Source organism: Moschus berezovskii, chromosome 9 (genome assembly GCF_049115385.1).
Source record: "Moschus berezovskii isolate FMDL1 chromosome 9, NW_MosBer_1.0, whole genome shotgun sequence".
Classification (NCBI taxonomy): Eukaryota; Metazoa; Chordata; class Mammalia; order Artiodactyla; family Moschidae; genus Moschus; species Moschus berezovskii.
The window spans coordinates 49,581,811-49,608,615 of NC_142468.1; the positions used below are offsets into that span (position 1 = coordinate 49,581,811).

Below are 26,805 nucleotides of genomic sequence, written 5' to 3' on the forward strand. Positions count from 1 at the left end.
CATAACAACAATATGAAGAACCTACTATTAGTGTCTTCATTTTATGGATGAAGAAACTAAAGATACAAGTTAACAAAGTCTTAGCTTCTGAGCCTCTGTTCTTAATGAATGAGCTACATTGCCTCATTTATCTTTTGTACGTAATTTGCTTATATGACAAATGTAGATAACTATGCTTTTAGGCAGACCTTACTGTAAATTATATAGAAATATATCTGAATATTTTATTTTTGAGTACTCTGTGTGCAATGTTCCAGTGGAAACCAAGAAAAGAAAACATGTCATCAACATTCTGTAGAATCAAGAAAAGGAAAGAGGGTTAGCTCACGAATTTCACTCACAAAATACTTAGGAAAAGTGGAAGGCCCTTAGAAATATAATGATATAAGCAGTTTATATAAGCAATATAAGTATAACATAAGTTTTGTGGAGCAATTAAGCCCATGTACCACAACTACTGAGGCTGAGGGCTGCAACTCAAGTATGGTATACTTCCTCTGCTGCTTACACAGAGACAGTTTCCTGTGGAACCAGGAAACCATAAACAGTTTCCTCTGATGCTTATGCAATTTGAAAAACTGGTAAGACTGGAGAAAAGCAATTTTATAGTTTTAGACAGTGGGCAAACCACTAGTGCAGGTAAGTGACTCAACAAGCACTTACTCAAGGCCCACTGTGGGCCAGGTCCATGCTAGGTAGGTACTGCAAAGGGGCCAGAGATGGGAGGAAAAGGGAATGAAAACATTGCGTAAAATGTGGTCACTTCTTCAGGGAGTTTATAATCTGGTGTGTGTGTGAGAAACAAATGTAAATGTTACTAATTCTGAGATTGTAAAGAGTAGAAAAATTGCTAGCAATAGAAACAGAAGCAAAATTTTGTAGGCAAAAAAACCAAAAAACAAATGAGCTATCAATTACAAGTGAGACAACCAATAAGGCTTCGAGAGAAAGTCCTGTCTGGGATGGGAAGGGAGAGAAGGGCTGAGGAACAGCAAGCAGGAAGGGTCCCAGCCATCTGAGGGCTGGATGGTACAGAAAGGGGAGGGGAAGAAGAGGAGGGATTCGAGTAGGAGTTGCAGAAGCAGCCTGAGGCCGCAGTGAAGACAGTGTGAAGGCTGCCTAGGAAGAGATGCTGAGCAGGAAGTCGCAGGATCAGACTGCTTGCTATGTTCTCAGAGGCTGACACCATCAGATCTAAAAGGTATTTCAATGGAACTTTCGAAGCGGTTCAGTGGGTAAAGCAATGCAGGAGACACAGGACACTGGGGTTCGATCCCTGGGTCGGGAAGATGCCCTGGAGGAGGAAATGGCAACCAACTCCAGTATTCTTGCCTGGAAAATCCCATGGACAGAAAAGCCTGGAAGGCTACAGTCCATGGGGTCTCAAACAGTCTGAAATGACTAAGCAACTAAGCACACATGAGGGGAGACAAAAGACACACCGTCAGTGAAAGACCCCTGAAATAGCCTGAGTGACAGAAAATGAATGGGCCCTCTGAGTGAGCGACAGCAACAGAAGGGAGGCCACAGGAGCAATTTCCACATCTGAGCTGAGTGGTGGATCATGCATGGGTTCTGGAGTCAGGTGACCCCTGTGTTCAAGTCCTGGCTTCAGCTTGCACATCTTTTCTAACACTTAATTACCTCATCTATAAAATAGGGACGATAAAAGTATTTACCCTTAGGGAGCTGTTTCAGGAATAACTGGGACAACACATCGCATGTGCAGACAGTGGCTGGCACACAGTGATCTCAATAATGATTCAGTTCAGTTCAGTTGCTCAGTCGTGTCCGACTCTTTGCAACCCCATGAATCACAGCACGCCAGGCCTCCCTGTCCATCACCAACTCCTGGAGTACACTCAAACTCATGTCCATCAAGTCGGTGATGCCATCCAGCCATCTCATTCTCTGTCGTCCCCTTCTCCTCCCGCCCCCAATCCCTCCCAGCATCAGAGTCTTTTCCAGTGACTCAACTCATCGCATGAGGTGGCCAAAGTATTGGAGTTTCAGCTTCAGCATCAGTCCTTCCAATAAACACACAGGATTGATCTCCTTTAGAATGGACTGGTTGGATCTCCTTGCAGTCCAAGGGACTCTCAAGAGTCTTCTCCAGTACCACAGTTCAAAAGCATCAATTCTTCGGTGATCAGCTTTCTTTGTGGTCCAACTCTCACATCCATACATGACTACTGGAAAAACCATAGCCTTGACTAGATGGACCTTGGTTGGCAAAGTAATGTCTCTGCTTTTTAATATGCTATCTAGGTTGGTCATAACTTTCCTTCCAAGGAGTAAACGTCTTTTAATTTCATGGCTGCAATCAGCATCCACAGTGATTTTGGAGCCCCAAAAAATAAAGCCTGACACTGTTTCCACTGTTTCCCCATCTATTTCCCATGAAATGATGGGACCAGATGCCATGATCTTTGTTTTCTGAATGTTGAGCTTCAAGCCAACCTTTTCACTCTCCTCTTTCATTTTCACCAAGAGGCTTTTGAGTTCCTCTTCACTTTCTGCCATAAGGGTGGTGTTATCTGCATATCTGAGGTTCTTGATATTTCTCCCGGCAATCTTGATTCCAGCTTGTGTTTCTTCCAGCCCAGCATTCCTCATGATGTACTGGGCATATAAGTTAAATAAGCAGGGTGACAATATACAACCTTGACATACTCCTTTTCCTATTTGGAACCAGTCTGTTGTTCCATGTACAGTTCTAACTGTTGCTTCCTGACCTGCATACAGGTTTCTCAAGAGGCAGGTCAGGTGGTCTGGTATTCCCATCTCTTTCAGAATGTTCCACAGTTTATTGTGATCCACACAGTCAAAGGCTTTGGCATAGTCAATGAAGCAGAAATAGATGTTTTCCTGGAACTCTCTTGCTTTCTCCATGATCCAGCGGATGCTGGCAATTTGATCTCTGGTGCCTCTGCCTTTTCTAAAACCTGCTTGAACATCTGGGAGTTCACGGTTCACATATTGCTGAAGCCTGGCTTGGAGAATTTTGAGCATGACTTTACTCGCGTGTGAGATGAGTGCAATTGTGCGGTAGTTTGAGCATTCTTTGGCATTCCCTTTCTTTGGGATTGGAATGAAGACTGACCTTTTCCAGTCCTGTGGCCACTGCTGAGTTTTCCAAATTTTCTGGCATATTGAGTGCAGCACTTTCACAGCATCATCTTTCAGGATTTGAAATAGCTCAACTGGAATTCCATCACCTCCACTAGCTTTGTTCGTAGTGGTGCTTTCTAAGGCCCACTTGACTTCACATTCCAAGATGTCTGGTTCCAGGTGAGTGACCACGCCATCGTGATTATCTTGGTTGTGAAGATCTTTTTTGTACAGTTCTTCTGTGTATTCTTGCCACTTCTTCTTAATATCTTCTGCTTCTGTTAGGTCCATACCATTTCTGTCCTTTATGGAGCCCATCTTTGCATGAAATGTTCCCTTGGTATCTCTAATTTTCTTGGAAACATCTCTTGTTTTTCCTATTTTGTTTAATCCAAACTAATGACATGTTAAGGATGAGGTGGAGGGAAAGGATAAAGGCAGCTTAAGACTTTGGAGCACTGCTTCATACATTTTTATCTCCTTCTTGATGTTCTACTCTTTTGCTGTGACGTGATGTGTCCAGACAGGAGTCTTATTTCTTAAATCCTGCTTGGGACGTTTTGTTAAACTGAGGATTCAGATTCTCAGCCTCTTCCTCAGGCTCTTCTTATGGAACAGCTTCATGTCTCTTATCTTTTCTTTCATAATTTCATATTCTTATATACCTTTTTTGCATTCTGGGTAATTTCTTCTCTTAATCCCCAATCTGGTATGTCATGTGAGTTAGGAGGATGGACTCTGGCACTGCACCACTTGGTTTGTACCTGGCTTTGCTGCTAACAATCATGGAACTTGATCACATTGCCTAGTTTCTCCGAGCCTCAGCTTCCTCAACTCTAAGATGTGATAATAGTAGTCCCTTCATTATAGAGTTATTGCAGAGATTACACAGGGATCATGCATGTAACTTAAGAAAAATGCCTAGTATGTGGTCAGAACTCCATAAAAATTACTACTTTCATTATGGTTTTGTGTTCTGAGACCTGCTGTTTAGAGAATATCAACCATTAGACATTGTAACGTGTTTATAAGTGTTCAGACTGGCAAATGGAGAAGCTAATACTTCTATTCCACCAGTGTCTTGTCATTAAGAGTGAAAATATTTACCATATAAGTAATTCAAAACAGACTTAGAATCCCAAAGAATTTTAAGAAGTAGAAAACAAATTTCCAGAGCAATTTTAAAACAAGGTTATTATTGAAGATGAGTTTAAAACACTGAAGATATTTTTAAGATTTTATTAAGGCATATTTGCACTAAATAAGTACTGTATTTCATTTTTGTCCTGTTTTGGATGAGAAAAATTTGAGGCAGCAGAAACCATCTTGAATCTTCGGAAAACCTGGCTTCTAGCTTGGAAGGCAACGAAGTGTAACCCAACGTAGCCACCTAGTGGCAGTACTCCTAAACTGCAGGGCAAGGGGAGAAGCATGAGCAAATCAGAAAGGCGTTAAAAAACGGTCATCCCTCTCACAGATACAGAGAACAGGGCTTCCTTGGGGGCTCAGTGATAAAGATTCCACCTGCCAATGGAGGAGACATGGAATTGAGCCCTGCTCCTGGAAGATCCCACGTGCCACGGGCAACTGACCCTGCGCACGGCAACTACCGAACCTGTGCTCTAGAGCCCAGGAACCGCAACTACCGAGACCACGTGCCTTAACTACTGAAGCCCCTGTGCCCGAGAGCCCGAGTGCCACCACAAGAGAAGCCACCGTAATGGGAAGCCCGCACACTGCCACGAAGAGAAAGAAGCCCCTGCTCCCACAACTAGAGAAAAGCCCCCACAATGAAGACCCGGCACAGCCAAAAATAAACAAATAAATTATATATATATATAGAGAGAGAGAGAGAACAAACTAGTGGTTATGGGTGGGGGGAGGGGCAATACAGAGGTGGGGGAAAAAGGGGTTATTATGGAATTATATAAAACCATGTGTATGAAACCTTTGAAAACTGTAAAGCATTATGGAACTTAAAGACTTTCAATTTAAAAAAATTAATTACTTAAAAAACAGTCATAACCAATAGAAATGAAATAGATGGGCAGATTTAGTTCCAAACACACCGAATTTGTGGTGATGGAAAAGTGTGAATACATCTGTTAAGCAAAAGGAGATAAACAAGAGGACTGCTCCAATTGCAGCTGTACATTCAAATTAGACAGAGATATATTATACTTGAAGCTGTAAAGAATGAATGACTAACACTGGAAAACAATAGTCCAAGCAGAAGCAGAATCCAGAGAGTCCTCCCTCCTACACAAGCAAAGTCTAGGCCACGGGATAATCTCCTGAGTTACTCTTGTTCAGTTTCTACAAAACCCAAACCCCACAAACACAGGAAGAACTCAAGTTAGAGCTCTTCAAAAGCAAATTTTTAAAACTGTTTTCTCTATTGCAAGGTATATTGAAAAATACAGTCATAAAATAACTAGACTCTAATCATATATTCAGTTCAGTTCAGTTCAGTCGCTCAGTCGTGTCCGACTCTCTGCGACCCCACGAATCACAGCACGCCAGGCCTCCCTGTCCATCACCAACTCCCGGAGTTCATTCAAACTCATGTCCACAGAGTTGGTGATGCCATCCAGCCATCTCATTCTCTGTCGTCCCCTTCTCCTCCCGCCCCCAACCTTTCCCAGCATCAGAGTCTTTTCCAGTGAGTCAGTTCATTGCATGAGAATCATATATTACAGCTACTCAAAAAATAAGCATCCTCTCCCTAAAAGAAGCTATTCAAAATTGTTCATATATAATAAATTCTCTATTACTTTTTCAAATGTACTCCCCATGCTTTCAGTCCATATGACAAACATTCCTAAGAACTCATAATAAGTATCACTAACCTGCTTCTTCAACTTTCTTCGGAAGAACTCATACTTTCTTTTGTAATCCCTGGAGTAGGGCACTGCCTTGAGTTAAAAATTTTGGAAAAATAAAGAAGGTTTAAGTTGTTTTATTCTGGAACAATTTAAAAAACTCCCCTTTGGGTATTTAATGAACATAAGTTAAAGGCATTAAAGAGAATATTTGGAAAGAAAAGTTTAATTCAGAAAAAGAAATATAAAACTTAAAAAATTTTAATTTCTCTGTTTAAGATAAAATTGTATCCAGCAATTCTTATGGCTGTAATTTTCATCATGCAGTATTCTTGAAATGCAATAGGCCAGAAACAGGAAATGTCTTCCAAGTAAAGAAATATTAGAAATGAAAATTTCCATTTCTAAAGAGACTTTCAAAGTGATTTCTCCATTAAAGGAACAATTTGAAAAATGTACTTTTTCCTTGAACTCTGAGGAGTTGCCTTTTTTATCCATTACTTTAAGAGACTAAACATGGAGTCATAAGAGTAATCTAAAAGAACTGTATCTTCAATTTTACTTATTTTTGTGAATTAGAAAACAATTATAATCTGAAAAAGAAGCTATATAAAAGAGGAAAATTATTTTCCTATCATTAATCTGACTCAAGAGTAGTATAAACAACATACTTGGTAGTACTTGTACTTTAAATATGAATGTCTTATATACCAGTATTTACAATGATTTCAACCAAAAAGTTCAAGACACGACCCTGATTTGACAAGGCACCGTCAGCTTTCTCATCAGATACACTCTTGGTTCCTCTCTGATTTGCTGAGGATTCCAGCATTCTTTTTTCAGATTATTTCAAGTACCAGTCTGAGCACAGCAGCCTCACTGAGTTAGCTCACTGAGTTAGCTTCACTAAGTTAACTTTCTGGCTCACTGGCATCCCAAGGTCGTTGTGTAGAGTAAAGGGAACTACTTTAAATGCCCTTTTCAAATAACTGACACTGGGTGTATGGGTGGTGGGGAGAAGAGAGATTTGCAAATGTGCTTTCCTCTCAACACCTTTATTTAGTGCTATACCCTTCATCATCTGTCCTTGAAGAGACAAGAGGACAACCCCATCAGAGGATGCTGATACAAAGAGACTTACTGGTCCAGTTATTGCTACATGCTGCAAACGAGGGTCTTCCCATTGCGTTTTTTTATTATCTGAAGAAAGAGAGAAAAAAATGAGGTTCTTATTCTCATGCTAAAAATTCGATATTACAAAAGATAATGTAATGGGAAAAAAAATCACACTGCACATACTGTGATTTATGTAAAAGATTCTTCCATCAGTGTGAGTTCTTTCTTCCCATCCTGGCTATAATGAAGAACATATTTCAGTTATATTAGGAACAGGTTTTCAGTGTATGGGCAGAAAAACGGTTTTGGTTACATGGTTGATTTAATTTGTATATTCCATTCTTAGTAGACAACTTCAACACTTCAACAATAATATTAATTATAGTTGTGAAAGAACTACTGCATTCCGAAATACAAATGTTTGAGATAGTCAAGTTAGATGGATAACAGTTCTATAAACTTACAGGTAAAGGCCCCAGGTCACTGGAAGAATCAAGTGATGTCTTTCCTCTCAGATGAGCTGGAATTTTCAGTCTTGGATCTTCCTTTTTTGGAAGAGTAAATAAAGAAAACAATATATACACACAAACTTTAAAATCATGAAAATCAATCTGTTACTATGTTTTCTAATATCAATGGATTCACTTTCATTTGTTTACTCAATGAAATAATAGGTTCTCATCTAAAATCTCTCATTCATAGGATACAATATTCAGTTCTAAGGGACCCTGGCAATCCAGTGGTTAAGACTCCATGCTTCCACTGCAGGGGTCATGGGTTCGATTCCTGATTGGGAAATTAGAATTCTACATACCTTGTGACATGGCCAAAAATTTTTTAAATTTAAAAAAATTTCACTTAGATCTTGAGGAGGAGAGGATCTGTATTAACTTACTTGCTCTTTCACAAAAACCATTTAGAGTATTTTGTCCACTCTTTAAGGATTATGTCACTACACAGGGCTCTTCTCTAAATAAAAACTGGTATACGAGTGGACATAAAGCTGGACCACATGTTATTTCTGAGACCTTGAACATGGTTTTTGGTACCTAGACAGGTGTTAAGGTGCTAATTTATTAGATAGTTATTAATTTATTAATTTTAAGAGAGAATTAGGTAAGCTCAAAAAGGTTATTAAAGGCAACTCAAATTATTGAAAGAACAAAATTTAATTTATTTGGATTTATTTATACATTATCATTTCAATACTGTTTTATTAAACAATGTATTATATAATTTTAATTTAGGCATATTGGTAACTTTTAAACAATTTATTAATCAAAATCTCTGCATTTACTGATAATTTTCAGTAGTTTTTCTATTAGTGTTGAACCAACTACTCGACAACTTCAAGCCTTATCTTAAAATAAAAATACTTATTCTACCTAGCTCATAAGGCTTTCTGGATATTATGAGGTATGGATTCAAAAGTACTTTGGAACTAGAGGCCTCATATAAAGGGAAATGATTATGACTAAATATCTTCTTGGGCATTTATGGCTAGGGAGCTGAAAACTGCAAACACAAGAAACACAAGACTTCCCTGGTAGTTAGGACTCCGCACTTCCACTGAAGAGTGGAATGGGTTCAATCTCTGCCTAGGGAACTAAGATCCCACAAGCCATGTGACATGGCCAAAAACAAAACAAAAGCCCACTGCAAACAGGAAATAAATGTATCTTCTTAACAATCCCCCCGATATTAAAAATAGGTATAAATATACTGAATAGAAATAATACTATTAAGAATTCAACATATGTTTAAATAAGGACTAGGAATGGATTGGGTAGCCATTCCCTTCTCCAGGAAATCTTCTGGACCCAGGGATCAAACCCGGGTCTTGACTGCATTACAAGCAGATTCTTTACCATCCAAACCACCAGGGAAGCCCATATTAATGTTTACTTATAAAGATTATCAAGAACTACACGTAAGTGATTGTTACTGCTATTACAAATTTAAACTGTAAACCACTGAAGTTACCCAGGTGGTGGTTTTGGTGTTGTGGTCAATGAAGAAAGGCCTCCCGTTTGGTGCATGCCGGACCTCCCAGCCTTTGGGAAGGAATCCTTGCTCCATTTCTGATGGTTGGGTCACCTGTTGTGCTGCATCATTCACGGGGGCCTGTGGCTGAGGGCCTGCAGAAGTACCCTGGCTTGACGGCAGCTGACTGGTCTCCACTGTGGCCTAGCACATTAATTCAATTATGTAGTAGTGTTTACAGAGAACACACAAATAGCTGTGGTTAAAAAGGTAACTGAATCTGCAAACAGCGCACACACTTATAAACGGGCCTAAAGACTGGAGGCTCATTTCTCCAATAAAGTGCTTTGTCAAAGTTTGTTTTTAAAACAATTTAAAATTTCTCAGCTAATTCTTGAGCAGTAAGATGCGGTTAACAGTCTGTTAACCCTAGTTGCAGGGAAGCCGCATTGACAACTAGAGAAGGTTGTTTTTTGCTCACCCCAAAGACTCACATAGAGTGGGAATTTCCTACACACAAAAATGGGTTCAAATGGTGGTAGACAGAATAAATGGCAAACAGCCACTACAGAAATGGATAACTGAAATGTAATACATTCCTGTGATAAAATATAAGGCAGTTAAAAAAAAACACTAGATCTATATATAAACCAACAGGATAGGATTTTAAAACAATAGTGAGCAAAAAATATTTAGAATTACTTAATATCTTTGTTAAATCTGACACATGGACATAAATAATATTTTCCATTGTTTAGCTCTCTACTAAGTACATAAAATAGTCAGGAAGAATTACCAACAAGCTCACAGTGTTATTTCCCTTTGGGTAGGGGGCCAAGTGCTTGGTTAAAAGATAAAATATTTTCCTCTGTATTTTATTTTGAAAAACAAAAAATCTAGAACCAAATACGGTGAGCTGTTAATGGTGGTAAATTCAGGGTGTTAAGAAAATGGATACTTACTATATTATTCTCTGTACTTTTCAGTTTTAAAAAATTTCTCAAGAGAAATGGTGATATTTTCCTAAATGCTTACAAAGAAATATTATTAATACAAAAGGCAAACTGTTGCCAAGGAAAGAGTGTCATTATGACAAAGTTCTTTGATAGATGCTAATCACCAAGATTATTTTTAGCAAAATATTTAGCAAAATGATCTTAACCATTCAAATTACAAAATCACCCAGTAGACCAGATCATTTACTTTGTCCTCCTAGTCCCAAATGGACTTGTTTTACCTAATAACCAGCAATGACTCATGTATATTAGAGATCTGCAGGAAACGACAGACAGCACCAATATCAGAAAATAATTAGAAGTATCCAGCATCTACTACTAAGTGATGTATTATAATAGCTCCCATAGAAATATGATGGTTTAAATTACCTAAGAAAACACCATAATGAACAGACTGCAGGGTACCTGTACAGTGGGCTTTATCCAGGTAGTAGTTCTGCAATTGTGATCTACATAGTATGATCTTCCTCTTTCATCTTGTTTTTCTTCCCAACCTGGTGGTAATCCAGATGAAGTAGGCAAAAGCTGCAGTGAAGAATAACAATATTAATAAGAAAGAATCCTTCTTATTTATTGTATTTTATCATTACTATTTTAAAAAATATTTATTTTATTTATTTGACTGTGTTGGGTCTTAGCTGTATCACATGGGATCTTGGTTGCTACACGCAGGATCTTTTAGCTGCAGCATGTGGGATCCAATGGCCTAATCAAGGATTGAACCCAGTTCCCCTGCATTGCAAGCATGGAATCTTAGCCACTGGACCACCAGGAAAGCTCCCAGAAAGAATCCTTTTTAAAGGACCATATCTCCTTTTTCACTGATAACTCTCTTTAAAATGAATCGTGTTTTAAACCATATTTTAAAGTGCACAGCATTTCACTTAAAAAAACAGGACAGACAATAGTGATGAGTGTGATAACAACATCAGAGTAGTAACAACCACATACAGCTCTCACACAGATCGTGCCATTTAACCTCCACACAAATCTTAGTGAGATAATCAAGATTACTGGCCCATTTTACTTATGAGATAACTGAAGTTTTAGAAAATGAAAGTAGTTTCTTAAAAGATAACATTGCTATTATGGAGCTGAGATTTGAATACAGGTAGTCAAACTATAGAAATTATCACCCATATGTGCCAAGTCAAAAGTTACCCCTGCTTTCTTTCTGTGAAGGCTGGGGAAGTGCGGATTATTGTAGTTTATTGCTAATGAACAAAAGAGGTCTAGTTTTCCAGGTTTACTGTAAACAGTCCAGGTCTGGCCTTCCTTTTGTCTTTTGAGTTAGATTAGAGTCTTCAACGTTTGACCTGGTTCCCTAATGTGTCTTCCATATTAATATAAAAATTATGACTACTAGTCTGTTCACTAGATACACTGTTCTGTAGACACACAGAGGTACATGTACATTGCTGACAGCTGTAATGAGCTCTGAGTCCATAAAATAATGGAATTCAAAGTTGCCCAGCATTACAAACGTCTAACAGCTAGTGAGCAAATAAATGGGATGTAGTAGACACATCTACAATGATGGAATATCAGGAGCTCCTGAAACATGTAGCAACATGGATAAATCTCAAAAACATCGTAGTAAGTGAAAGAGGCCAGATGCATAAGATGACTGACTGTATGATTCCACTTAAATGAAATTCCTAGAAAAGGCAAAACTAGCAATAGAAAGCAGACGAGTAGTCACCTGGGGCTAAGAGCAGGTATTAGGATTAAGAACACTTTCTGTGGTGATGGAAGTGTTCTCAAACTTGACCGTGGTAGTGTCTGCACAACTGCATAAATTTACTAAAACTCATTTGTGTTCTTAAAAATGGGTGGATGTTATGGTATGTAAATTATACCTTAAAAAAGTTTTGTGAAAGCAAACAAATCTCTAATCAATGTATTAAGAAAGAAAAGGCATGGAAATAGCTTTTCCAGTACATAAAATATAAAACATCTCTAGATTCTGTAGCTCATTTGGTGCATTTAAAATCGTTTCTTGGATGACTGCCTGTCAGTGAATCAGAAATTCACCAGTTTCACTGCATAGAGGACAATGCGAAATGCAGTGGGAGAGACACCTAGGGATCTCAGTTTAAGTGGCTCCAGGTGAGTGGACAGAGGATGACATCTCATGGCATTATGGATGGCATCATCAACTCAACAGACATGAGTTTAAGCAAACTCTGGGAGATGGTGAAGGACCGGGAAGTCTGACATGCTGCAGTCCATGGGGTTGCCAAGAGTTGGACACGACTGAGCAATTGAACAAGAAGGTGAGTGGAGATGGCTAGACATGGGGCGCTAAGTGAGAGGAAGGCTAGGGCAGTCTTCCTGTGACATCCACCTTCGTGCTGAAGGTTGATACCGACTGGGCCAAACGCACAGGTGGGTGCCCCTCCTCCTTCCTCCACACAGTGCCCACGTTCCTCTCTTGGTGCAGGGCCACCTTTTTAGATGGATCAGCCAATTCAAGGCCTTTTGAGCCTGTGAATTCCTTTGCTGGAACCCCCATAAGTGAAAAAAAACCCACTTTTCAAAATTAATATATAGGCTGCCTTTCAAAATCACAAACTGTAGAAAAAAAGTGAGGTGGCTATTCCAAGTGGGGAAGTGGAACATGCACACACCCAGAAAAGGGAGAGAATTCATAGGAACACTATTTGGAAGAAAGAGCCCAGGCAGGAGTGAAGGTGGTGGTGGTGGGGTAGTCCATAGGTGGCTAAGGGATAGGGGAGGCTCAAGGGGCTGGGAGCCTGGACATTTACATTTGGTTTAAAAAAATAAGTGGGGACCATATAAGGAAGAGACAAACTCAAAGCAGTGAAAGTGAAAGTTGCTCAGTAGTATCCAACTCTTTGTGACCCCATGGACTGCAGCCCACCAGGCTCCTCTGTCCATGGGATTCTCCAGGCAAGAATACTGGAGTGGGTAGCTGTTCCCTTCTCCAGGGGATCTTCCCAACCCAGGGTTCGAACCCAGGTGAGAGTTGAGTCAGAAAGACGATGGAGGCTGGGAGACTAAAAGGCCTGAAGCTATGAAGTCTAAGCTCTAGTCAGGGTCATGGCTAGAGATGCTACTGAAGAGGCAGTGATGATGGTTTGGCAGCCTGGAAAACAAGAAGACTGAGAAGGGGGTTTACAAACTCCATCCTGGCTGCTGAGCCTGCCGACACGTGTGCACACCCGCCTGCATGACCAACTGTTGATATAGCTTCATGTCTAGGGCAGAAACAGCTGCAAGACACATAGGCTGGGCACAAAGCAGAGGCCCCTGGATACCACAGTCCTGATCAGTATGCAATACATCCAGTCTGCGGAGCACTTCACCTGCCAAGCGTGAACGCTACCCAGAGCCACCGGCATGTGGGGACTTGGCTTTCTCACTATAGGAGAGACAGTTCTCTGTGTTTTGTTTTTAAAGGGCCTACCTATCCCATTCCCCTCACCCAACCTCATCCCCCAGAGCCCAGATACTATGCTGAAGCAAACGTTCATATTCAGTGTTCCAAAAAGAAGTTGCTGAGTCTTATATTTTTATTGAGGATTGAGGGGAGGGGCTAAAACTTACCACAGGAAGTGTAGGCTGTTCCTCAAAAGTATAGGCTTGTAAGCTGCCTCTTCTGCTGGAATGATTCTTAAATATAGAAAAAGAACAATGATAACTTTAGATCTCTGCTTTGTCTCTTAATGGCAGGTAAGGTAGTGGGGTGGGTGTGATGCGGAAGAAAAATGAACACCCACTCCACCCACATGGAGATTCTCTCAGCTTCTCTCAATATCAAACAGCTTCCAAGTTCCAGCTCACAATTCTCCCCCTGAGTCCTAGACCGTCTCCTGGATACTTTTTCTTGAATGTCTAACAGAGAGCCCTTTATTGTGTTCAAAACTGGACTCAGTTTTTCCCTGTCCACACCCACTCAAATCCATTCCCTCTCAGGTATTCCTCGTCTTCAGTGGGCAGCCAAGGAGGCCAGCAGCTGCCCCCCAGGCAGACAGTAGTCAGTCCCCTGAGTTCTCCCCTCCTGTCCCTTATGGTCATGTCGGTCACCAGATCCTACTCATTCTATTTCTTTGCAAGCTCTCAAATACATTTCCCTTGCACTTTAAAAAAAAATTTCAAGTTTTCATCACTTGTCACTTTGACTATTACTGTGGCAATATCCTAACAGATTTGACTGCTGCAAGTCTTTTTTGCTTAAATCTGCTCTCCATACCACAAGTTGCAGCCAGAGAGCGTTCTGCAGCACAGATATCACCACCATTCTCTCACTTAGAACCCTTCAATGACTTCTTCCGTCACTACAGTAAAATCTAGCGATTCACAATATGAGTGAGCTTCCAGAAGAGCTCCAGTGAGCTTCCAGGGCTGACTCCAGCCCTCTTACCTCACAAGCCACCCTCCGGACATTCAAGATTGTTTCCTAGAAATCCAGTATTTTTTCTTTCCTGTCCTTTTACATGCATGCTGTTGTCACTTTCTGAAATAGTTTTGTTAGTTAATGACATTAATATTTATAATATATGCAGGAATATATATAATTCAGAGGAGCCACTGTAGGATTGCTTATAATAACAAAGAACTGTAAACAATCTGAAGTCCATCAAAGGAAACTGGAGAAAGAGCTTAAAAGTTACTTGCACAAGGGAATGATGTTTGATTATTTTGTTGGTAGTGGTTATAAAAAGAGCACCTCTCTATTGACTGAAATGGTCCAATGTCTATGATACAGTACGTAAAAAATAAGTTACCAAAAAGTGTGTGCAAGATGATCTCAGGCTAAAAAACTGATATACAAATATGCGTGCATGCATCTTTACGCACACAGAAAATGTTTAAGACTATATATGCCAAATCACTTATACCCTGAGAAAAGCATTAACTGAAAAAGATTCATGTACCCCACTGTTCACTGCAGCACCACTGACAATGGTAGGACATGGAAGCAACCTAGATGTCTGACAGATGAATGGATAAAGAAGCTGTAGTACATATATGTAATGAAGTATTACTCAGCCATAAAAGGAATGCATTTGAGTCAGTTCTAATGAGGTAGATGAACCTAGAGCCTACTATACAGAGTGAAGTGAGTCAGAAAGAGAAAAACAAACATTGAATATTAACATGTATATATGGAATCTAGAAAGATGGTACTGATGAACCTATTTGCAAGGCAGCAACAGAGATGCACACACAGAGAACAGACTTGTGGACACGAGGAGCAGTGGGAAGGAGAGGGTGGGACGAATGGAGAGAGCAGAATGTAAACATACACTATCATATATCTAACAGACAGCCAGTGGGATTTTGCTGTATGATTCAGGGAGCTCAAACTGGTGTTCTGTGACAGCTGGGGAGGGAACGAAATGGGAGGTGGGAGGGAAGTTCAAGAGGGAGGGGACATATGTATACCTACGATCGATTCATGTTGATGTATGGCAGAAATCAACACAATATTGTGAAGCACTTATCCTTCAATTAGAAATAAAGAACAAAAAAAAAAGATATGGTGCATGTGTGTGTGTATGTGTATGTACACACACACAATGAAATATTACTCAACCATAAAAAAGAACGAAATAATGCCATTTGCAGCAACATGGACAGAGATTATCAAACTAAGTAAAAGAGAAAAATACCATATGATATCACTTACACATGGAATTTAAAATACAACACAAACTTATCGACAAAACAGAAACAGAGTCATAAACATAGAGAACAGACTTGTGGTCACCAAGGGTGAGGAGAATGGGGGAGGGATGGACCAGGAGTTTGGGATTAGTAGATGCAAACTATTAAATGTTGAATGGATAAACAAGAAGGTCCTACTGTATAGTATAGGAAACTATATTCAATATCCTATGATAAACCATAATGGAAAAGAATATGAAAAAGAATGTGTATATATATATAACTGAATCACTGTGCTATACACCAGAAATTAATACAACATTGTGAATCAACTATATTTCAATAAAATAAATTTAAAAAATTATATATGCCAAACTATTAATGGCAATTGATGGAGCATATGTCAGAGGTAAGATAGAAAACTTAATTTTTATTTTATACACCTCAGTACTGTTTCAATTTTTAACCATGACCGTACAATACTTTAAAAATAATAAATTAACTTTTTTGAATTAATATGCACATAGTAAGAAATTCAAAAGGTATGAAAGATACATGCTCTGCTCACCCTGTTTTTCTCTTCAGAGTTGAGCAAGGTTACCTAGTTTACTTTTCAGGAAATATGATACACATATTTATTCTGTCACGTAAATAATTTTATAAATGGTAACACATCAAACACACTGCTCAGTACCTCAGTTTGCCACTGAGCAATATTTCTTTGTTCCATACAACATATGTATTCAAAGACACTTCATTCTTTTCAGTGACTGCATAGTATGCCATTGTATAGAAGCCACCTATTACTTTGCTGCTACTGCTACTGCTGCTGCTAAGTCACTTTAGTCGTGTCCGACTCTGTGTGACCCCATAGATGGAAGTCCACCAGGCTCCCCTGTCCCTGGGATTCTCCAGGCAAGAACACTGGAGTGGGTTGCCACTTCCTTCTCCAATGTGTGAAAGTGAAAAGTGAAAGTGAAGTTGCTCAGTCGTGTCCGACCCCTAGCGACCCCATGGACTGCAGCCCACCAGGCTCCTCCATCCATGGGATTTTCCAGGCAAGAGTACTGGAGTGGCTTGCCATTGCCTTTTCCGGTACTGTACAGCACAGGGAACTATACTCATTATTCTGTAATAACCTATAATGGAAAAGCATCTAGAAAAGAATATGGATATATATATATGCTGCTGCTGCTGCTAAGTCGCTTCGTAATTAAAAAAATAAAAATAACAGAAGGAAAGAGAATAGGGTGTCACCAGAAAATCAATATAGCTTATCCTTTAAGTCTTTGACTGATCTTTCCCACTCCTCAAACAAAAAAATGAAATGACATAAATGGAAGACAGATGGATGGAAGAGAGGAAGGGATCAGGCAGGCCTATCTGCTCTTGGATATTCACACAGGCATTTACATAGAACTGTCTACACTGAAGCATCATGAAAAAGGTGCTAAAACAGAAGTCAGCAAATTTTTCTGTTAAGGTCCAGATAGTAAGTAGTTTTTGTTGACTATCTCGTCTCTGTTAATTTACTGTGAAAGCAGCCATGGGCAATATTTAAACAGATGGGTGAACTGTATTCTAAAGATATTTTAACCAGCATATAACCAGTATGTAGTCAGCCCTCCATATTTACTAACAGAATGGAAAGTGCAGAATTCCAAAAGGAAATGACCACAATATCCTTGGACGCCTCTTTGTCTTCCATTGAAATGTCTCCCTTGATATAGATGAGAGAGTTAGCCACAAGGGTCCCATCAGGGCAGTGTATGTTGGAATACACTGGTTTCGGGACCCCAGAGATAGCAAGTTTATAGTGGCTGCTGGAGTGAGAAGGTCATCTATCTCCTTGTTTAGTCAAAGTATATCAGCTCTTTTTCACATGTGTGTTGGTGACATATGTGGTATCCCTGAAAAGGAGAAGAGTGACCCCAAGCACCCAGGACTTGGCCTGGCACTCATCAGCACAACTCAAGACAAAATCAAGACTACTTTGTAATCATGCCTAAACACAGCAAAACATGAACACTGTCCAAGCCACAAGATACCAAATATCTCCCTATCCTGGCAGATACAAGTGACTGCTGCTTTTTGCTAATCATAGCTTTAGCCTTGCTACAGATAAGATTTAAGACACCACATCACAGGATTATCCCTGCTTCCTGATAGCATCCAATGTGAGGTCCTGCTTCCTTAAACCCTCCTGAAAATCACCTAACACAAGTTGAAATCCTTTAAGTCTTTCATAACATACTATTACCGAGATGTTCATGGTATTCCCCTTGCTGAAATGAATAATAAACTCAACTTGTTCAATTACAAGTGTGTTCCTGATAGTCTGTGGCTGAGGGCATTGATTTATGTAATGGATATTTAGACTCCAATGACCATTTGGATTTTCCACGACTCTGCTCCATACTGTTAGTGGGGATATTTGAAAACGGCCATACTGTAAAGTACAAAAGTCCCTAACACATTATTATGTTCAGTTTAAGACAATATTTTGTCATCACAAGGAAAAAAAACCGCGAGGTGTTGTATATTAACTAAACTTACAATTTTGCAATATATACATCAAATCATTACGTTGTACACCTTAAACTATCATAATGTATTATGTCAATTATATCTCAACAAAAATGGAGAAAAAAGACAATATTTTATGTAAAGGTTAGATACTGAATGGAATAATATGTGTGTGTGTGTGTGTGTGTGTGTGTGCGCGCGCACGCGTACTCAATTGCTCTGTCATGTCTGATTCTTGCAACTTCATGAACTGTAGCCCACCAGGTTCCTCTGTCCATAGGATTTCCCAGGCAAGAATATTCCCAGGTTGCCATTTCCTTCTCCAGGGGATCTTCCCTGACCCAGGGATCAAACCCACATTTCCTGCATTGGCAGGAGGATTCTTGACCACTGAGCCACCAGGGAAGTCCACATATATTTATATATAAAATATATATATAATATTTATAAAAATACATATATAATATTTATATATAAAAATATAAAATCCTGAAGCTCCACCAAAATCTAAGAAGCATCTTACTGAGTTGGATACTGGCTGGCCAGTGGTTGAATTTCCACCAACAGTGAGTCTGGCATTCAATTCTTCTGCAAGATGAGTCTGGACATCCAAGTTATTTGATGGTGGAGATGAAGGGAAGGCTTGATGGCCGTACATGGTGGCTTCATCTTCTCTTATAATTTCCCAGTTCTAAAATGAACAGAAGCTTAAGCTACACACTTGAATCAATTGCTATAACATATGTCTACCAACAAGAACGAGAAAATGATTTCTACCTCAGAAGATTCTCGGTTGTCAACACTTTCTGTTTCCTCAGATATCTGCCTCCTGGTGGTAAATGCCCGCTGGGCTTGCAGTTGAATGTTACCATTCTCAGCATCTGTTAGGTTGTCCCTGTATTAGAAATGTAAAAGCCATCAACCACGCCCAAAGAGAGTTAAAATGATAGCTAAAAATTCTGTGTTCATTTAGAAAGTATCCATATTAGATCAGAATTTATAGTTTGGGCCCAAAGGCTAGTTCAACATGCTCAGGTTAAGTTGTAGGCACAACAGTACTTTCAGAGTACGTTATGGAGTTAAAAGTTTTTGTGAAAATGTGTAATGTGCACAATATTTTCATTCATCACTGTACCTAGGAAAATATCTCATGTGTATGGGCACTCAAAAATATTTGTTGAATGAATGAACACCTGAGTGCTGCATATGTAATTTTATTATATTATTATTTCACCATGTTATTACAAGAGTAAAATCTGAAGTAGCTCTAGAAAGTTCATAAAACAGAAGCTTTTTAAGAGTTGCATATACATCTTCATGAATTAGAAAGTAACATTTTCCAGAACTGATTTTTTTTTTTTCCAGAACTGTTCTTAAGCCAAGGGTCTACCCTCTAGTTTCCCATGCATGAATGCAGAAGGCAGAAGGAAAGACAGGATAAGGACACTATTATTAAAAACAATAGATTATAGATTAAATGGTATCTGTTTTTTTATCATATACAGTAATGGGCCTGTTCTGAGAAAGGACAGTAGTAAAGGAGTGTCTGAATTTAGGAAAGGCATGGTAAATCAGACTGCATATCCTTTCTGCAGTCATTCATTGGTTATGCTACTCTAGTTAGTCATGTTTAATATAGCCAGACCATAAAATCAAGAATTTTGTATAAGTAGTTAATAACAAGATTACTGTTAATTTATCTAATACCATATAAGCCCAGGATATTCAGAAGACCAATTCTTGCTGTACAGTAGATGGAGAAAACATAGCGATCCTAAGGGAATGCCTCATACATTTTTCCCCCTAAATAAATGATTTTTGCTGGCTGAAAGCAACCTCAACCACAGTGAAAGAAATGTGATTCTGCTCAAGTCAGGCTTGCCACAATACAGAGGTACACAACAAGATGTTTCAGAATTTTATCATGCATTCAGTCTTGTAATCTGTATGCCATTTACAGAGATCAATGCCTCTGTGACACAAAGCAGCTGGATTATCAACTTGCTTTGGAAGCATTTGAGAACAGAAAACATCTACAAAAGTGCCTGGGGATTTCCCTGGTTGTCCAGTGGTTAAGAATTTGCCTTCCAGTTGCAGGGGACACAGGTTCAATCCTTGGTCGGGGAACTAAGATTCCACAAGCCGTGGGCAACTAAGCTGGTGTGTCACAAATAGAGAGGCCACATGCTGCAACTAGAGAAGCCTAAGCGCCACAATTACTGAGCCCACGCGCTCTACAGCCCTCACACTGGAAAAAGAGAAGCCTGTGTGCGCAGCAATGAAGACCCAATGCAGCCAAAATTAAGAAAAAAAAGAGTGATTGAATCGTGTGTGTGTTCAGTTGCCCAGTGTGTCTGACTCCTGTGACCCCATGGACCATAGCCCACTAGGGTCCTCTGTCCATGGTATTTTCCATGGCAAAAATAATGGAGAAGGTTGCCATTTCCTAGTCCAGGGGAACTTCCCGACCCAGGGACTGAACCTACATCTCTTACATCTCCTTCACTGGCAGGCAGATTCTTTACCACTAGTGCCACATGGAAAGCCCCATTTATAAATACCAGTCTGATGATAATAAAAGAAAAATATCACTGAGGAGACATAAATCAGAATACCTGAAAGGCCATTCTGTCCTTGATTTGGATACGTCAGAAATTATATACACATTGACCAGACTGGCAAATAGGTGTTCAACAAAAGAACTTATTATTGAGTCCTTTATATTTTATAAATAATTTCTATTTTAAAAACACTGTGTTGTAGAAATCAACTTCTCATTCTATTTTAGTAACAAACTAAAAAATCTCCAAGATTTTCTAAATCAGTCTAAAAAGAAAAATGATCCTTTTGTGGCTAGATAATAATTTAAAACAGAAATAACTGACAATTCATTAAAATTAAAGAAGCAATCAGAAGGGTGATATTTGTAATTCAAATACTTTTTAATACTATCAAATCATTTTAAGAAAGAAACACCTATGATAGCACTTTTTACGCCCTGTGCCATAAAAAAAATCCTAGTATTCTTGCAGTCTTTGGATTCCCAGACTATTATGAATCCATTTGAGTCATGACTTCAAAATGAAAATCAGTGGTCAAAATGTATTCAGATTACAAACACAGAAGTCACCAGCACGTACTGAAGGGTTGGTCTTTTCCACTGTGTTCTTCTAGATTCATGGTTTACATAGTAGGTCCTTCCAAGGATATCCTGTCTCTCTTCCCATCCTGGAGGTAGAGGAGAAGGTTCCTGCTGCTGCTGCAAATGGCAAGCAGCATCTGGTTGGTCCAAAACTACCCAGCCAGGCTGAAAAACAGAATGGTGACAATTAAGTTTACACTTAATTTTTTTTAACCTTATAAATTAATGCCACTAGCACCACCTGGAAAGCCCATAAATTATGCTAGAGGAAACTTGAAGAGATTGAGCATACTCAGTTTTAGAAACTATGCAGACAGAATGAGCACACTGTCAACTTTTAACACCTAACAGGAATACCTGATGATAATGAAGGCTGTTTTTTTTCTTTCCAAAATGATAACACTTAGATTTTGCTTGAAAAAAAATTTTTTTTGAAAAAAATTTTTTGAAAAAATTTAAAACATGTCTAATAGGAAAAAAAGGACTTGGAAAACTTGAAAACAAACAGCATTGGAAGACACTAAGAAATGGAGAAGCATAGTTCAACCTCACACTATTCTCTAAATTATAAACAGGGATCATGTCTTATTGGGCATTGTCTCTCTCAGAGAGAAAGCACCTTGTTAATGGTGGAAGTAAATAACTCTCTGAAACCTGAAAAAAACTGCAGTATGAAGGTCAAACATGTAGAGGCATGATAGGGAAGGGCAAATGATTTAGAAATGGTGATTGAAAAGACGTTATGATTCTCTGTCTGACTTTTCTCTTTCTCCTCTGGACCATGGAATGGCATTTTGGTCAAGTCATAAAACAGCCAAAGAAAGAAAGTTTTGTTTTGTTTATACACTAGGAAGGCACTGGAAATTTCCTCTGAGACTAGCAAGCTGCAAACATACAAAAAACCTTAGCTAGGGTAGTTAGAGTAAGGAATTATTTTTAAAAAGTAGCAAGGGTTAATGACATGATTTTATACAAGAAACCTCAAAACAGAGAAGGCAGTCAGTAAAGGTTCTGCTAAACACTGATATGGTTAGGAAGCATAAATAAACTAGCAATGAAAACTTAAAAATTCTCCTAAAAGGTACACAAGAGAAGACCTGAGTGAATGAAAAGACAATGTGATCTTGGCGAGGGAGATTTAATCTCACAAAGACATCAATTCTCCCCAAGTTAATTTATAAAGTTGTCAAGATTTAAATAAGACTACATCATGGATTTTTTAAAATAACATGACAAAGCCATTTTCAGTTCAAATAGAAACAAAACAAGCAAAAATAATCAGCACACTTCCAAAAAAGAAAAGTGAAGATAAACTTTATCAGATAAAACATACCATAAACCACAATAAATTAATAGAATTAGGAAGCTAAGAAAGAGAATCCAATTTATAGAATTCAGTATATGATACAGGCATTTCAAATCTGTGGGAAGATAAGCAAATTACTTAGAAAAAAAAAAGGAAAAATTATTTGGACTGCTACCTCATACCTTATAACCAGAATGTTACAGATTGAGCAATATTTAAAATGTTACAAAGTAAAACCAAAATGTATTAGAACAAATCTAGGGATATTAAAAAAGTATATTCTAAGAGTAAAAAAAACATTAAGTATGACATCAAACCCAGATGGCCTAAAAGAGGCTGAGTGATTTGATTATAATCCCCCAAATTTGTACATGGCAAAAACTACTAAATAAAAGTAAGAAAAAACAAAGAGAGACAAAATGGGAAACATATTTGGTACCATAATAATAGGTAAAAAATAATTTCTTTAATACATAGTCTTCCCGCCACCCCCTCCCGCAACCAGACATTGGGGATCAACCACTGGAGGACTGCTGTGCCAGCCAGTTGATGGTTTAGAAGACAGAAGAGAATTCTCCTCTCTTGGAAGGTGGAGTCTGAATAGGAAGGGTCAGGGAGACCTCGGGAAGAAAACGATTGTTTTCTGGCAGAAGACAGAACAGGATAAGGCTGCAGCAGGGTTGATCTTTGGCTAGTTCCAAGGAGAGGGTTATAGACTGAGGTGGAATGGAAGGTGAGAGGAAGACAGACAAAATTATTCCAGGAAACGAGATAAGGATGGGAAGTAAAACAGATTCCTTCTCTTTCTCCTTCTTTATTTTTTTTCTTTCTATCTTTTCTACAGGAACTGACATCTTGCTAATTTTGTTTCTTTCTTTTTATTGCCAGGACCCCCATTCTCTCTCCCTTCCGTCTACTTTTTCTCTCCACTGATGTTTATCTTCCTTCTCTCTCATGCTTCCTTTCCTTTAAATGATTATGATAGAAGATCTATATAGCTAAAGATCAGTCTGTACATATTAAATCACATTTTATTTCTCTGGTCTCAATTTTAAAAGCGTGTGAGTTGAATTTTTATATTTCACTCTTTTGGAAAAAAAAGGACCAATTTTAAAAAATATGGTCACTGATTATTTTTCTGCATATTAATAAAATTTCTTAATAAAAAGGTCCTCACTACTGCTGTAGAGGATTATAAAAATATTCAGAGTTGGAAAATGGTGCCAAAAATATTTCTTTAGAATCTTCTTAAAAGATTTCTCTACTAAAGGTCCTTTTATTGAATTTATGTTACTCAAGTAAACTTCTGGAGGGGAAAAAAACTAATTTAATTAAGGGCCTATTTTTTAAAAACCTGTTTCAATTCAAGGAAGAAGCATAGTTACCCATTTGTTTACCCACTTCTAAATATGAACATTGTTTAGAAATAATGGGTTTTCATTTTCAGTATAGAATGCCTCCCTTTTAAACATGTATCAGCTAATATTCTTCACAAAATAATTTTCTAAGGATCAATGTATTTTACTTAATTACTAACCTCAAAGCTAATATGCAACTGCCCACAAGCTAACAGTCAAAGACGGTCAAAAAGAAAGCATTCAGAGGTACAGAAAACATAGTAGTAGTAATCACATAAAATACATAGAGCTAAACCTAAAGTTACAAGGGGTGCAAAAAAATATTACATAATTATGTACTATAGTCACACTTTACCAAACTTTATCCTGCTAGGGTATACACTGCCTAAGAGTGAGCCTCTTTTGAAAATTACAACTGTTTTCTTTAAATGGTAGGATTTTATATATTCAGTCACAAACCAGATGTCAAAGACAAGACTTCTCTGGTCATTAGCTACACAGAAGATAAATAAGCACAGATTCATGTGTTTGAATTCCTAGGGCCTTTCATAAATAAACTCCTACATGCTTACATCTACTGAAATTATAAGGTGCATTCTGAGGGAATTCAAACTTGAGACATGAGACCACAAAATGAAGCGAAGCAGCTCTACCCACAGAAACTGAACTGTGAATAAGGTACCTGTAATACATGCATGTGGGCAAAACTTGGAGCAGGTTACCAAATAATGAAATGCTGTTAAAATTTTTTTAAGTTACTAAATAAAGAATTTTCTTTCTTTATAGCAGACATCCTTCATTTCAAACAGAATTCCATTATTCAGGTTTCCCTGTGCACTAAAATGCCAGTTAGAGAGAAAATTCTACTCAATAAATTCCTAAATTAAAAAAAAAAAGATTATATGACACATCACAGAAAAACTAAAAAGAAAAAAAAAAAGGTATCAAAAACGGGCATTAGACATGAGAGAGGATATTACGTTTCTTTGGTCACCAGAGTAATAAGGCTAACTATTTAAAGAAAAAAGTTCTTTCTTTCTGTTGTTACAAATTCCTCCACAAAGTAAAATCTCATTAGTGCATATAAAAAAAATTCCCAGGAATCTTTGTCGCAAAAGCACTGCTTGTTATCAGACTTTCTCAAGATGTTTGGGTGTATGATGCAGAGACCAGCCCTGGGGAAGGGTCCCTCATCTTGACAGTCCTTCTGGAGACTTTAGCAGACCCTTAATCAAAAAAGCTTGACTACTGAGAAAGAGGCACACACTCAATCCCTCCAAAGCAAACTGATGCCACGACAGAGCGCTTTCAGTCAATGTAGTTAGAATAAGGTGATAATGTCTGATGATAATGTCTGTTAAGTGGGAACCTCAAGGGGCAAATGTTTTCGTTCCCTTTTCAGATCACAAATTTTTTGTGCTGGAAGAAACCCTAGAGGGTAGCAGTACACCCTGTCACTCTGCAAAGGAAGAACCTGAAGTTCAGAGAGGGTTGAGACTCACATGGTCACTTAGCTCACAAGTGGCAGAGCTTGCAACTAGGACTTCAGGCTCCAAGTCCCTGTCCAATTCTATTCCAAATACATGTTCTCTGACTCTTCTTCACTTACCCCAAATACAGGTGGCTCTGCCCAAATCCCTGACTGGACTTCCTCTTATCCTGTCACCCATGAAGATGGTTAACTTCTATTGGCCCCCAATAAATGTGGTTTTTTATTAGATCACTTGAATTTTTTTTCTCTCTCTCTTAGTCTCCTTTTCTATGAGCCCTCCCACAACCACCCCAACCCATGATAGGAAAAGTAACAGGAATTACATTTCATAAAGGAGTTTGTAATTAGCATCTTCAAATTTTCCGTATATTTAACTTTCAAACAATAAATTGTGTTCTTACTTTAATAGAGGGGGCACATGACATGGTTTTAGAAAACTCTGAAAAACTAGAAAGAGTTAATGACTTAATTACAACAAATGCTTTCATTTATAAACATTGTAATCTCTATTCCTTAAGCTTTAAGAATGCCATCAGTAATGGCCATTCATTTCACAGAAATATCCTTAGAGGAAAGAAATGTTTAACAAATTCTTGGGTAAAATAAACAAATGTCTAGGGAAGTAATTTTTATTGCACACATTTAACTTTATTAAGTAGTTATTCTTTCTTTCAGTTCAGTTCAGTTCAGTTCAGTCACTCAGTCGTGTCCGACTCTCCACGACCCCATGAATCACAGCACGCCAGGCCTCCCTGTCCATCACCAACTCCTGGAGTTCACTCAAACTCATGTCCATCAAGTCGGTGATGCCATCCAGCCATCTCATTCTCTGTCGTCCCCTTCTCTTCCCACCCCCAATCCCTCCTAGCATCAGACTCTTTTCCAGTGAGTCAACTCGTCGCATGAGGTGGCCAAAGTATTGGAGTTTCAGCTTTAGCATCAGTCCTTCCAATGAACATGCAGGATTGATCTCCTTTAGAATGGACTGGTTGGATCTCCTTGCAGTCCACGGGACTCTCAAGAGTCTTCTCCAACACCACAGTTCAAAAGCATCAATTCTTCGGCGATCAGCTTTCTTCACAGTCCAACTCTCACATCCATACATGACCACAGGAAAAACCATAGCCTTGACTAGACGGACCTTGGTTGGAAAAGTAATGTCTCTGCTTTTTAATATACTATCTAGGTTGGTCATAACTTTCCTTCCAAGGAGCAAGCGTCTTTTAATTTCATGGCTGCAATCAGCATCTGCAGTGATTTTGGAGCCCAAAAAAATAAAGTCTGACACTGTTTCCACTG

General features: G+C 38.6%; 1 protein-coding gene across 4 annotated transcripts in view; it reads right to left on the reverse strand.

Moving 5' to 3' along the window:
- The window catches only part of NEDD4 (NEDD4 E3 ubiquitin protein ligase), a 152,474-nt gene that overhangs the window by 26,520 nt on the left and 99,149 nt on the right, over window positions 1–26,805 (reverse strand). For 3 of the 4 annotated variants that reach the window (XM_055435588.2, XM_055435586.2, XM_055435589.2), the window contains 10 exons: window positions 21,349–21,515; window positions 18,986–19,103; window positions 18,732–18,899; window positions 13,619–13,684; window positions 10,454–10,573; window positions 9,033–9,236; window positions 7,514–7,594; window positions 7,233–7,287; window positions 7,075–7,133; window positions 5,961–6,026 (listed from right to left, as the gene is read on the reverse strand). In XM_055435588.2, the coding sequence (XP_055291563.1) occupies window positions 5,961–6,026; window positions 7,075–7,133; window positions 7,233–7,287; window positions 7,514–7,594; window positions 9,033–9,236; window positions 10,454–10,573; window positions 13,619–13,684; window positions 18,732–18,899; window positions 18,986–19,103; window positions 21,349–21,515 (1,104 nt within the window). The remainder of the gene's footprint in view (window positions 1–5,960; window positions 6,027–7,074; window positions 7,134–7,232; window positions 7,288–7,513; window positions 7,595–9,032; window positions 9,237–10,453; window positions 10,574–13,618; window positions 13,685–18,731; window positions 18,900–18,985; window positions 19,104–21,348; window positions 21,516–26,805) is intronic. The other variant, XM_055435587.2, reaches the window with a different exon arrangement.